At 51.4% G+C, this 12,042-nt stretch overlaps 1 protein-coding gene across 1 annotated transcript; it reads left to right on the top strand.

Moving 5' to 3' along the window:
- The first annotated feature begins 7,020 nt into the window (after positions 1-7,020).
- On the top strand, positions 7,021-11,211 carry RAX (retina and anterior neural fold homeobox). The gene is made up of 3 exons (XM_086867261.1): positions 7,021-7,407; positions 7,529-7,758; positions 8,365-11,211. Exons 1-3 carry the CDS (start codon positions 7,140-7,142, stop codon positions 8,815-8,817), a joined length of 951 nt encoding a protein of 316 aa, XP_086723387.1. The 5' UTR covers positions 7,021-7,139; the 3' UTR covers positions 8,818-11,211.
- The last annotated feature ends 831 nt before the right edge of the window (positions 11,212-12,042 follow it).

The raw sequence follows: 12,042 nt of genomic DNA, 5'->3' as shown, positions 1-12,042 counted from the left end.
ACAGCTTGGGTCAAAAATGTCATATACACTGAGTGGGGACTTGTAGGAAAGTAAGGCTTGGTGGCTCTGGAGCAGTGCAGGCTTCTCCAGTCTGCTTTCATTTCCTAGCCTCTCAAAGACACTTCAAACATCAAGGGACAGCAGTGACCCTCTGCTTGTTTGCTCTGTGTGCCAAATTCTGGGGCTTGGGGTACCAGCACAAGGCTAAAACCAGCTTCCCATGCTGATTCTGGAAGTTATCTCCATCAAAGGATAAACATGGAAGGTTATGCCAGGGTAGGGCACCTAAATCTGAGGAAAGGCATAGCTCACACTAATGTTAAATCTGCCTGTGTTTATGGGACAATGCAGGCTGCTACTCCCAAGGAATTCTATAAAATGAATGGCTTTGTAAGTTCTCCAAGAGCTAGCCTGGGAAATAAATTTGGAAATTAATACATGTGGCACCTTCCTACAGGTTTATAAGTCTCTTTCTCTCTGTCTGTCTTTCTGTCTCCAACCAATCAAGTAAAAATATTAATTTTAAATTAACAAATGTACTAAGTATGATTTATATCCTCCCTCCCTCCCTCCCTCCCTCCCTCCCTCCCTCCCTCCCTCCCTCCCTCCCTCCCTCCCTCCCTCCCTCCCTCCCTCCCTCCCTCCCTTTTCTCTTTCCCTCTCCTCCCTCCCTTTTCTCTTTCCCTCTCCTCTTTCCCTCTCCTCTCCTCTCCTCTCCTCTCCTCTCCTCTCCTCTCCTCTCCTCTCCTCTCCTCTCCTCTCCTCTCCTCTCCTCTCCTCTCCTCTCCTCTCCTCTCCTCTCCTCTCCTCTCCTCTCCTCTCCTCTCCTCTCCTCTCCTCTCCTCTCCTCTCCTCTCCTCTCCTCTCCTCTCCTCTCCTCTCCTCTCCTCTCCTCTCCTCTCCTCTCCTCTCCTCTCCTCTCCTCTCCTCTCCTCTCCTCTCCTCTCCTCTCCTCTCCTCTCCTCTCCTCTCCTCTCCTCTCCTCTCCTCTCCTCTCCTCTCCTCTCCTCTCCTCTCCTCTCCCTCTCTCCATCTCCCTCTCCATCTCCAGTATTGGTTTGTGAAGTGCACAAGACACAACCACAGCACACTCCAGGTGGAAAAACACTCTGTGCTGAGCTCCCCTTGCCTGCTTTGGGTCATGTCCTCCAGCCCCATAGAGCAGTGGGGGCTCTGCCAAGCCCCAGGGTGTTACAGGGCTTTGTGGAGAGAAGTTAATCATCCCATGGATCCTGGAAAGCCCCATCACCACCAGGGAGGATCTGTCTCCAGGAAGAGGTACAGGAAAAGCCTGGATAACACAGGTTCCACAGATAAAGAGGAGTCATCCACAGCTACATGGGGACAGCGACAAGAGACAGACAGACACAGCATCTCAGGGAGGATGTGAGCCTGTGCTATGCCCATAGTGTTTTACCGGTCATTCGGAAAGGAGGTCAAATTCTCCTTTTGGCAAAGTCACCTCTGCAGTGAGGCAGAAAGAAGGGCAAGGGAGAGAGGTTCCCCTCCCTCCTGCTCAAACAGCTGCTGGGTGCCAAGGTGGCAAGGGAAGTCCCCCTACCACCTCCTGGTGCACTGACACAGCCACTGAGATACAGAAAAAGGCCAGAGAAAGGCTGCTGCCCTTAAAAAGCTCATTACTACTGACAGTCACAGTGGTGCCTGCCTCCATGTCTGCAAAAAAACAGAGGGCAGCATGCAGCTTTGTGTGTTTGTCACATATGGATCATGTTTGATTAAGGCAAATTACATTTATTTGGCAAATACATTTATTTGTATATCTTTTACCTATTTTTGAATAGAATCTTTTGTCACATTTCAAGTTGATTGCCAGTTTTTCCCTAATGTTTCTGCTGAGCACACAAGCACTTTCTAAAAACAATTCTCACAACCATATTTTAAATGTTCTTTTAAGTAGTTTCTAGTTTCCCTGAACATAGGCAGTTTGCTAACAGTAAAAGGAAGCTGAGATTCCTTCCTACAAATAGAGCTTGGGGAAATTCTTTCATCAATCACTCTTCAAATAGAAACTGAACAGACTTGCTTGAAAACCCATTATCCAATATTTCACCCATTGTAGCATTAAGAAAATATGCATTTTCTTCTTGCTCATTTCTTTCTTACCTAAGAAACACAGAGTTGACAAGTTTTGACCTTCCTTGCTTTTTCCAGAGGATGTCCTGGTGCATTAAATGGCTCTCATCCAACAGGTAATTTCTTTAGTGAAGAAAACCTATCTTCAGCAGGTACCTCAAGCATCCGAGCTATTTTGCCTAAAACCACCAAGACTTCTGATCTGATTTCTTCCTCTTGGGATTCTTCTCTCACGTGGCACCACAGAATCTAATTATCTATGTGGAAAGACAAGTGGGATCTTTTAGGAGGTCTTTACATAAAGTAGATAAAATAGTCACGAGCTCAGCTCAACCAGCCTTAGGTTTATGAGGCTCAGTGCATTTCTCTCTGCACTGGTATAAATCTGGGTGGTATCTCCACACTGTTATGTTGCTTTGCAGACTGAATTGTCCTATCTATAAAACACCAAAATAAACAAGCCTAAGGGTTTTGACCTTTGAATTAAAATATGCCTGGGATATCCCAAAAATCTTACTGAAAGCATCTGGTGCTTTAAAGGATCTAATTAAATTTGTCAGCAGATACAGGATCAGCATTTTCACAGTTTAAAGGGTCAGAGAAGAAAGTACAGTCAGAATCACCAAAGAAATGATTAATGAGATTCCAAAAAAATGTCAGGGCTGGCAGAGACAAGTGGGACTGGGGGGTGGCTTGGGACTGGCACAGGATGGGAGCCCAGCCCCATTGAAGCACTGCTGGCATGGGAGTGAGCTGCCTTAGGCACCACTGTTAGACCAGAGCTCCCACATTCAATCTGGAGTGGCAGAGCCAGGGCAGGGTGGCAAATCTATGCTGCCCTAAATGGATGCCTGATCTGCAGCTTGCCAGAGGTGGCTGCCTGCTCCTGGCAGCACCTGCAGGGCTCACCCCTCCAACACCGGCTGTTCCCAGGCTGCCAGCCACAGACCTGGGGAGGCATATGAGTAGGAGGTGGTGGGGCCACCCCAGGTACATGCAGCTCTCAAGATGCTTAGCTCTGGGGACAGGTCACAGGGGAGCCACTGCACGTGTGTAAGTGCACATGTGCTGATATGTGAGTCTGGGAATGTTTGTGTCCATATTTGTGCACAAATGCACATGTATGTGTGTGCATGCAGCTACGCACGTGTGAGAACGGACAGGGACATGTCTGTGCGTCCATGTGTCTTTGTCAGGAGCAGATTAAAGGGTTAGGTCACATGGCAGTTACTGCTGGATGGACCCTACCTGGGATTTGGGTTCTTAGAGTTAATAGGATCGCTGGAGCTCAAGACAGTCATCCCATCAAGATAAATGTCTCTAGTGCCCACTTTTAAGCAATCCGAATTCAATTAGGCTAATTGGAAAACAAGTAAAGAAGGATTGCATTAATATAGCCTTATAGCATGAACCTCCCCTCCCTCCCTCTGACCATAGCGAGCCAAAATGCCAGCACCCTCGCACCCAGTACATGGGGATCCCACCAGAAAGGGCTGCCTGGCTCTGAGAACCTATCCCATACCCACAGCCCAGACCCACAGTGAGACAGCAAGATCTCTGTGCAATTCCTGACTGCCAGACCATACCCTGGGAGGTGGAGAAAACACAGCTGATTCTCCTGGGCAGACCAAATGAAGACTCAGCAGAAAATAAGGAAGGCGTGAGTGATGCAGTGACAGGAGGAGGCAGCACCTTCCTCATACATTATGTTTTCAAGAAGGTTCTGAAACCGCACCCTTAGGAATTTTTGGGGTGGGAAAAAACAAAGCCTTCTTTTGTTGTTTTTAATGATCTGCTGGATGATACAGAGAATACAAACTGCAGGAGGGTACAGGTTTCCTCTAGGTGAATATTTCCTCCTTTTCCTTGCTTCCCTCCTGTTGATTTGCAGTCTGACCTTGGAAGCCCCATTTATCTTTCAGGGAGGCCCTCCCTGCTGCACATCTTTGGTCCGGAGAGTGATGTCTCTCCTGCAGCATGACTTCAGCTTCAAATCTCTGCTCTGCAAGGCAGTAATTATTTCACCTGGACATAAAGAAAAGGCAGGAGAAAAGGAAGGAGGAATCTGTGGCATTTTATGGTGCTGATTTCATTGTGTGAAACCACGTCCCATGTGTATGTCTCAACGGTGACTACATTTCCCTTTAGTCTTCACTGTACAAGAAGGAGGTACAGATGTCTGCACTTTACAAATTGTCCATCTTGAGAATTTTTGTTACTTTCCAAGCATAACTTCAGCAGAAATTTTAATAATGCATTGCAAAAAAATAAAAAAGGTGATGGAATGGGAAAAGGAAGTTTGTTACTTCCTTGGAAAGGCAAGTAACAAACCCTACCTATTTCATCCCCTAATGAATACTCTTAAATTTGATTCTTGTTGCCCCCATAAGTTTCCAAAGGTCAACGGTCTTTGCAAAGCTGTGATGTACCAAAGATCAGTTTCTGAGGCTTCATACTTATAAGATATGTATCCCAGAGGGCTGCAAGAGATTCAACTGACAGACAGGATATCAGACCCAAAGGAAAATGTTCAGTTACCATTCTTTGCCTATCTAAACACTCTGTGTAATCAGAAGAACCATTAGACTTCTTCCCTCCCTGGAGCACTGTAACGCCTCATGAGTGTCACACAGTGATACACATGCCTGAAGCATGGCAAGAGAGAAAACAGAGATCTAGAGGTGGAAGAGTCAGAGCTCTCTCTCCTCCCATAACAGGGTTATGGGTTTTCTTCAGGTATTTTTTCAAACTGGGATCAAGGGAGTGGTTTCCTCTTACAGCAATTCCACTCGCCTTCAAGAAGGATGCTACAGTGACAAACGTAGCTATGTATGGAAAACACAAGCAGAGTATTCTACTGCTGAGGAAAGAGGAGCCTTCTCTGTCAGGAAGGAAGGCCTCTTGTATGGGAGTCAAGCGCCCTGTTGCAGAGCTGGAAGGATTTTTGGCTGCCTTCATATTGTAATTAACAGCAAAAAAAAAATAGAGTATTTACCCTATAACTGACAACTTCGACAGGTACCCCAAAAGCAGCATCTGTGCAAGGATCTAATGCCCTTTATGGCATTAACTAAAGGGTTTTTGCTCCTTCATCTCACATTCCTGTATTTCTTAGCTACAACAAGTAAAACTGATTCCCATTTTTGCCCAGGACTTATGGAGGGACAGGTGTGTTTTGTGCTGGTTTTGAGTGCTATAAACCCCCAGCTTCAAATTAGAAGAAATTAGGAACATTGCACAGTTCATTCATCTTCACTAATAGAGTTCCTGGGAAACACACATGTAGATTAAAGGAACACAATGGCCCCTGGCTGATTGCTTTGAGTAGCCTCCAGTGTCCCTACAATGGTATTGACTGGCTTTTTATAGTGTCCACAAAAGCTACAGTAACCTTTTCTTGTCTCTTCTGTTGGCCTCTTCCCTCTGTGCAAACGGACATCTGAGTTCTTTTGGCCTCAAACCAACCCCTTCCCCCCGCAGCAGTCAGTGAAGGCAAACCTCACCTGGAGCTAGGAGAAGCCATGCACTCCTAAAAGAAATCAGCTTTGGGACATCAGAACATAAACCTGCAAAAGGTGTGGACACTGGAAGCAAGCACTGCTAATCTTTGAAGTGATTTCTCTGGAAAAATCTATATGATATGGAGCCAGCTGGGGTAGAAGGGGAATTAAAAAACTGCAAATTTATTGAAAGGTCATACTTATTAGACTAGCTAATATATCTGGAAGAACGAGCAGCAGCAGTGGTGTTTCTCCTTCACATACACTCTCCTGAGACTTCAAACAGAAGTATCTTTGTAGCTAAGTGTAGACTGAAAACCACTCTAGATGTTACTGGGTTTGTCATGTAAACAAACTGTGACAAAAGGTAGCTGGTGCCTCAGAGGAACTGGGAAATGCTAGTGTGAAAAGTGATAAAATGACAGAAAGACAAAAGCAGGGAAAAGATCGATGCAGGAGATGTGATGCTGTTACCTGGTCGGTCCTACCCTGGTCGGTCGGACCACCCCCTATGGTGAGTCCACATCTTCCACCGAGCCAAGTGTGGAAAGTGATGTGTGGGATTTGGCTCTCCTGCCTCACCTCCAAAAACACTTTGTGCATTCCCCATGAAGCCATGCCCTGCCTGCTACACTCCAAACCCCACTCGCACCATGGAGTACAGGGTACAGAATCAGCTCTTCTCACAGGCTCTGTCCTACAGCAGCTGGAAAGCTTTCTCACAAATATTGCTTAGATCTTCCTCGGGTTTGTGAAGTCTGAAAGACTGAGTCCGCATCCTGCGTCCATCCTGCCCAGAAGCACCTGTTTTGTGAAATGCCTTTGGAGGCAACCGGGCGCTGAGCGAAAGTCCCGCAGAGCACCAGCGCCAGTGCTCCTGAGTCGGGCCGGGGCCGCAGGAGCTTTCGAGCTGCCACCGTGAAACGGAAGCACCAACAAACCGTCCGGGAGGAGTCTGGGCTGTAGCCGTCGAGCAAGAGAAACGCGGCGAGGCGCCGAGAGCCACCGAACAGTTCGGGGCAGTGCCGGGGACCCGCTGTCCTCCGGCCCGGCACCCCCGGGCTCCCGCCCCTTTCCGTCCCCTTCGCTGATCTCCCTTTACCGCGCCCCCGGCAGCGGCTCCCGCCGTGCCGGCTCTGTCCCCCCGTGCCCGGCGCGTCTCTCGCCGCCCGTCCCACCGCGGTTTCTGACAGTGCTGCCCCTGCCCCGCAGCTCCGACCGCGGCGCTCAGCCCGGGCTAGCTCTCGCCTGAAGCGGGGGCCGCCCCGCCCCGCCTCGGGGGCCCCGGATGGCATCGCCCGGCGCCGTCTGGGGCTGGGGCCGGGGCCGGGGCCGGCGGGGAGGGGCGGGGCGGCCGGCGGGGACCGAGGGATGCCCTGCCTCCCCCTCCATGCTGAAGAGACGCGGGGGCCTCGCCTTCCCTCTTGCCTACCGCCCCCCGGCACTCCTCCCCCGCCCCAAGGAGGCCAGCACGCCCGGTGACACCGTGCCAGACTTGCCCGCGCTGCCCGGAAGCCGGGTGAGACCGCAGTGCTGCGGCGGAGTATGCACCCGCCCGGCGCCCCGCTCGCTATGGCCGACGGCGCCTTCTCGCTGGCCGCCCCGGCGGCGCGGAGCCCTGGGGGAAACCCCTCGAGGCTGCACAGCATCGAGGCTATCCTGGGGTTCACCAAGGAAGACGGGCTGCTGGGCGCCTTCCCGCCCGACGGCAGCGCCAAGGAGGCGGACCGGCGGGGTCCCCGGCATTGCCTGCCCAAGATGCCCGGAGAGCCGCCGCCAGCCGAACCCCAAGGCCGCGCCGAGCGCTTCCAAGGTGAGCGCTGTGGACGAACGCGGGGTCCCGCGGGGTGGATGGGTGGGCACCACTCCCCCACGCTCTCGGGCAAGCCCTGCGGGGAGATCCCGCCGGTGACCCTCCCGTCTTCCCCTCGCAGAGCCGTACTGTCCCGGCAGCGCCAGCCCCGAACTGCCCGCTGGCAGCAGCGGCGAGAGGAAGCCGTCGGAAGAGGAACAGCCCAAGAAGAAACACCGGCGAAACCGCACCACCTTCACCACGTACCAGCTTCACGAGTTGGAGCGTGCCTTTGAGAAGTCCCACTACCCCGACGTGTACAGCCGCGAGGAGCTGGCCATGAAGGTCAATCTGCCTGAAGTCCGCGTCCAGGTAACGCCCGATCCGGCCCCCCACGACGGCCCGGCCCCGACGACCCCCGGCGCCGGGAAGCCACACACGGCCCGGCCCGACCTGCTTCGGCGCAGCCCCGGGGTCCGGTGGCCGGAGCAACCCCGATGCGGCGCGCGGGCCCGTGACCGCAGCACTTCTCTGGCCACACTCAAGCCTACAGCTCCGGCCACACTCGGGGCTACGGCTCCGGCCACACACGGGGCCCCACTGAAACGCTGGGCACGGCTGCCGCACAGCCGGTGGCCGGCCCGGTCGACGGGACAGCGCGGGGTTCGGGGCCGACCTGCGTCCAGCACCAGCGTCGTCGGTGCTGCCGCCCTTTGAGTAGTGCGTCCCAGCCCGGGGCCGCTGAACCCGCTGTGTGCCAGGGCAGTGGCGGGTGGATGGGCGGGCCTGCTCCACTGCGGGACTGTTTTTCACCGAGTGCAGGGCTGTGGGTCGTGGAGGAACGCCTGAGCCCCCCAGGTTCCCTTCTGCCCCAGCTTGCAAAGGCGTATTTCCTTTGCTGTTTTGTGTGCACTGCTGAAGCCAGGGGCGAGCCTCTGTCCACCACCTGGGTCCTGGCTGACACAGTTCTGCTTGCAGGTTTGGTTTCAGAACAGAAGGGCTAAGTGGAGGCGGCAGGAGAAACTAGAGGTGACCTCCATGAAGCTGCAGGACTCGCCCATCCTCTCATTCAACCGCTCGCCTCAGGCAACACCCATGGGTCCTCTGAGCAGCAGCCTGCCCCTGGAGACATGGCTCAGCCCACCGGTGCCCAGCAGCACAGCCCTGCAGACCCTGCCTGGCTTCGTGGCCTCGCCGCAGAGCCTGCCTGGCAGCTACACACCACCACCCTTCCTGAACTCTCCAGCAGTGACCCACGCGCTGCAGCCCCTGGGGGCCATGGGGCCGCCGCCGCCTTATCAGTGTGGGGCCACCTTTGTGGACAAGTTCCCTTTGGATGAGGCAGACCCACGCAACACCAGCATTGCAGCCCTGCGGCTGAAGGCCAAGGAGCACATCCAGTCCATTGGCAAACCCTGGCAGACAATCTGAACTGCTTCTCAGCACCTGGGAGAAAGCCATGGGGAAGGCACATCCCAGAACGCCCGAGGGACACCCTTACCCTGCCTTGGCTGCTGCGGATGGCCAGGCACAGGAAGGCTGTCCCTTGCACCAGCCTTTCCCCTACGCCTTGACTTGCTTTTGTATTTTGTGGTCCTTTTAATTCCCTTTTCCACATCCCCTGAAGAGTTAGGGGCTTGATCATAGCTTAGGAAAAACAATTTCTTTTGCTCTCCTCCCTTGGCTGGATGCTTTAGTTGCAATAAAAGCTACAGTAGGGCAAAGAGCTGTGTAAGGTGGCTGGGAACCCAGGACTACCGTACCTGGGAAGGGGGTTCTGCTTTTGCACCATTAAATGCCACCATCTGCATGGAGGCTGTGCATCATGTTTCTGAACCCAAATGGGCATCTTGGGCTGGACCCTCCGCTCTGTGTGATACACAGAGGGGTGCATCACAGCCCCCTGGCTGTGGGCTCTTCTCTATCCTCCTCCATCAGCAGAACCCTGCCCAAGCTGGCTATGGCACTGGGGGCTGCAGCCCCGTGATGGACAGAGTGCCCAGATGGGAGTGGGCACAGTGGGGCTGGAGCCCTGGCAGTCCTTGGGCCAGGCACACCACTCCCACAACTGCCCTTATGGAGTAGTGCCAGGCTCAGGTGGGCTTTGCAGGCTGGAGTCAGTGATAGACCTTGCTGCCTCTGCAGAGAGGGGCCTCTGCCCGGCCCCCTACAGCCCAGTTGCCCACAGGGAGGAACAAACAGTCTCTGGCTGAGCACTGACACTCAGCTGGGGCCTGACAGGCTTATCCTGCCCATTCTGGCTGCCCAGCACAGCCCCTGGAGGCTGGCACAGAGCTGGGCCATGCCTGCTCCCCTGCCCACCCAGTGCCCATCGCCAGGCTGCCCAAACTAAAACTGCGGCATCTTTATTTTTCATTATCTCCGTTACTGCCTGTAATGGGGCTGAGAAGCTGTAATGAAACACCCCTTTTCCTCCGCTGGGCATGGGGTGCTCTACACACTTGGGAGGTTGTGGCAATTAACGTTTCTCATTAGGGACGAGAGAAGGATGCACAAGTGCCCTCATTGTGTCCTGGGGATGATTCAATGCAGACTGGGAGACCTCTCCTTTCACCATTTCCCACTCATTGTGGCCAGACAAAGGCTGGCGTCTAATTATATTTTCACAATCTGTGCGTATCTTTTAAGAGTCCTGTCAGAAACAAGTATGTCAGCTTTGTTCAGCTTCACTTCAGAGAGCTTTTTAACCTTAGACAGCAGTTTCCAAACATCCCTTCATACCCTTCTCCACAGCAGCCCCCATCTATTGTATGGAGAGCTTCTTTTGCAGATAATAATAGGAATCCCTCTTGTTTTTAAATGCCTTTTCCTCTGTCCCCAGCCTCCCTGCAGATCCAACCTGCCTCTCTGGACTACAGCACACACTGTTCAGGACCCCCAGCTTCCCTTCCCTGAGCTGTGCTGGTCCAGGGCATGTAGGGAAGCCAAGTGAGTGGTCTCTCCTGAATTTGGGGTGAATGAAGCCCTCCTGAGGGAGACTCTCTTGCTGGGCTCTGGATTTGACAATTCTATTATGTGTGCATTTGTGGTGGTGGTGCCCACCCTTCAGAGCACACATCTCTTTGCTTCTTTGACAGAGAGAGGAAGTGCTGCCAGGAGAAGAACTGCCATTGCTGTCAGGACCAGGAAGGTATTTTGCCAACTTCTAGTAAGGACCCCTGAGTAAATGAGAACAAATCGTATTGCTTCAGTTTTAGGTCTCACTCTATTGGTCCTTTCACACGTGAGCTTTGCTTGCATCACCAGTGGTGCTGGGGTAGCAAGAAGGCATGTCTTTTCTGGTAGCTGCAAGAGAAGGATTTCTCTTGGTGTGCTTGGGAAGTGCCTGCATAGCCTGGCTTGTGTCAGGAAGAGACACACACTATTCAAAGTGTGTCTTTCAGGGTAGGAACAATCTCACTCGTCATTATTTGGCTGCACTCCAGCTCTGGCTCTGAAGCTGAAAACCCTCTTGTAGGTGAGGACATTAAATTTCTGCTCTAAAGTTCTCACCTGTGCTTATTGCTCATGGTTAATAAGCAACTCCCCAAAATTTCAATAGTGCTTTCCCACATTTTAGCATTACTACCCTCCCTTTCTCTTACCTACAGTTCTTCTGTATCCTGTAAAGCTGTTGGAAAGAAGCCCTTGACTTCCTGATCAGCTGTCACAAGCTCTGATGCTTGGTTACTTGAGATAGTCAAAGACTGGCAGTAGATAAAACCACAATGACAGGGCAGCAGAAGTAGCAGGTGAAGATATCTGCTCACTTTTAATAAGGTCCTGATCCAGCACCTGCTAACAAATAAAGATTATGGCAAGCTATGGTGGTTGTTCTTTTATTGGCATGTTAAACAGGTCTTTCTTATACCTTGTACATGTGAACCCTGAAAGTGGATCAACTGTGTGCTGTTGTCCTTCAAGGAAAGCTCTGAGTTTTTACTAAAAATTAATATTTTACCAGCTACATATAAGTAGGCAAATAAAGAGACAGAGGCATATGCAAACACATATTTCTTCTAGCCTGTCTAGTTTTCCATGTTCCTACACTTTCTTTCAAATTGTCCCATTCCATTTTAAAAGCCCATTTGTTCATTTTGTTGTAAATATCTTCTCCTCCTTAATTGGGTGCTGAGTCTAATAATCCTGCCTCGGCTTGTTAACTGTACAATACCAGTCAGAGTTAATGACCCATTAGCGATTAATTCCTTAAACAGCATCTAATTGCTCACTGTAAAACCTTTTCTTAAAACTGGATTAAATCATCTAGATCCTTAACCACTTCTTTACTCTAACTTTGTTAAGGCTATTAGCATAGCCTTCTGAGTGGTCTGTTTCTTCTTTTGCTTAAACTGTATTAGCAAGATAGTATTTTTAGTGTCTATACTTGACTTCTTTGCAACACCTGAAGTTCTAAGGAAGAATAATACAGATAAAAGACTGCCAGGGAATGAATGATTATGAGGAAAGTGCCATGATGGAATTTGTTCTCAGGAATGTATTCTAGTCTCTCTTCCTTCTCCCTATCCCTGCTCAAAATCCTGTCAGTATTCAAGAAGACTAGCAGATACCTGAGCTCTTTGATTTTGACTTGAGGTTCAGCTCATCATCTTCCCAGTAGCAGGACTGTCTCTGCATGCAGGAGGAACCCTCAGT

The sequence above is a fragment of the Cyanistes caeruleus genome, chromosome Z (assembly GCF_971803275.1).
Source record: "Cyanistes caeruleus chromosome Z, bCyaCae1.hap1.1, whole genome shotgun sequence".
Taxonomy (NCBI): Eukaryota; Metazoa; Chordata; class Aves; order Passeriformes; family Paridae; genus Cyanistes; species Cyanistes caeruleus.
The sequence above is the reverse complement of the archived record's forward strand: the minus strand, read 5'-3'. Positions and strand labels throughout refer to the sequence as shown.

Excerpts from the sequence above, each read along its gene's own strand:
- RAX (XM_086867261.1), top strand. The coding sequence starts at position 7,140 with ATGCACCCGCCCGGCGCCCCGCTCGCTATGGCCGACGGCGCCTTCTCG. Across the intron at positions 7,408-7,528 it reads CCGCGCCGAGCGCTTCCAAG|AGCCGTACTGTCCCGGCAGC; the intron begins GTGAGCGCTGTG and ends TTCCCCTCGCAG. Across the intron at positions 7,759-8,364 it reads TGCCTGAAGTCCGCGTCCAG|GTTTGGTTTCAGAACAGAAG; the intron begins GTAACGCCCGAT and ends TTCTGCTTGCAG.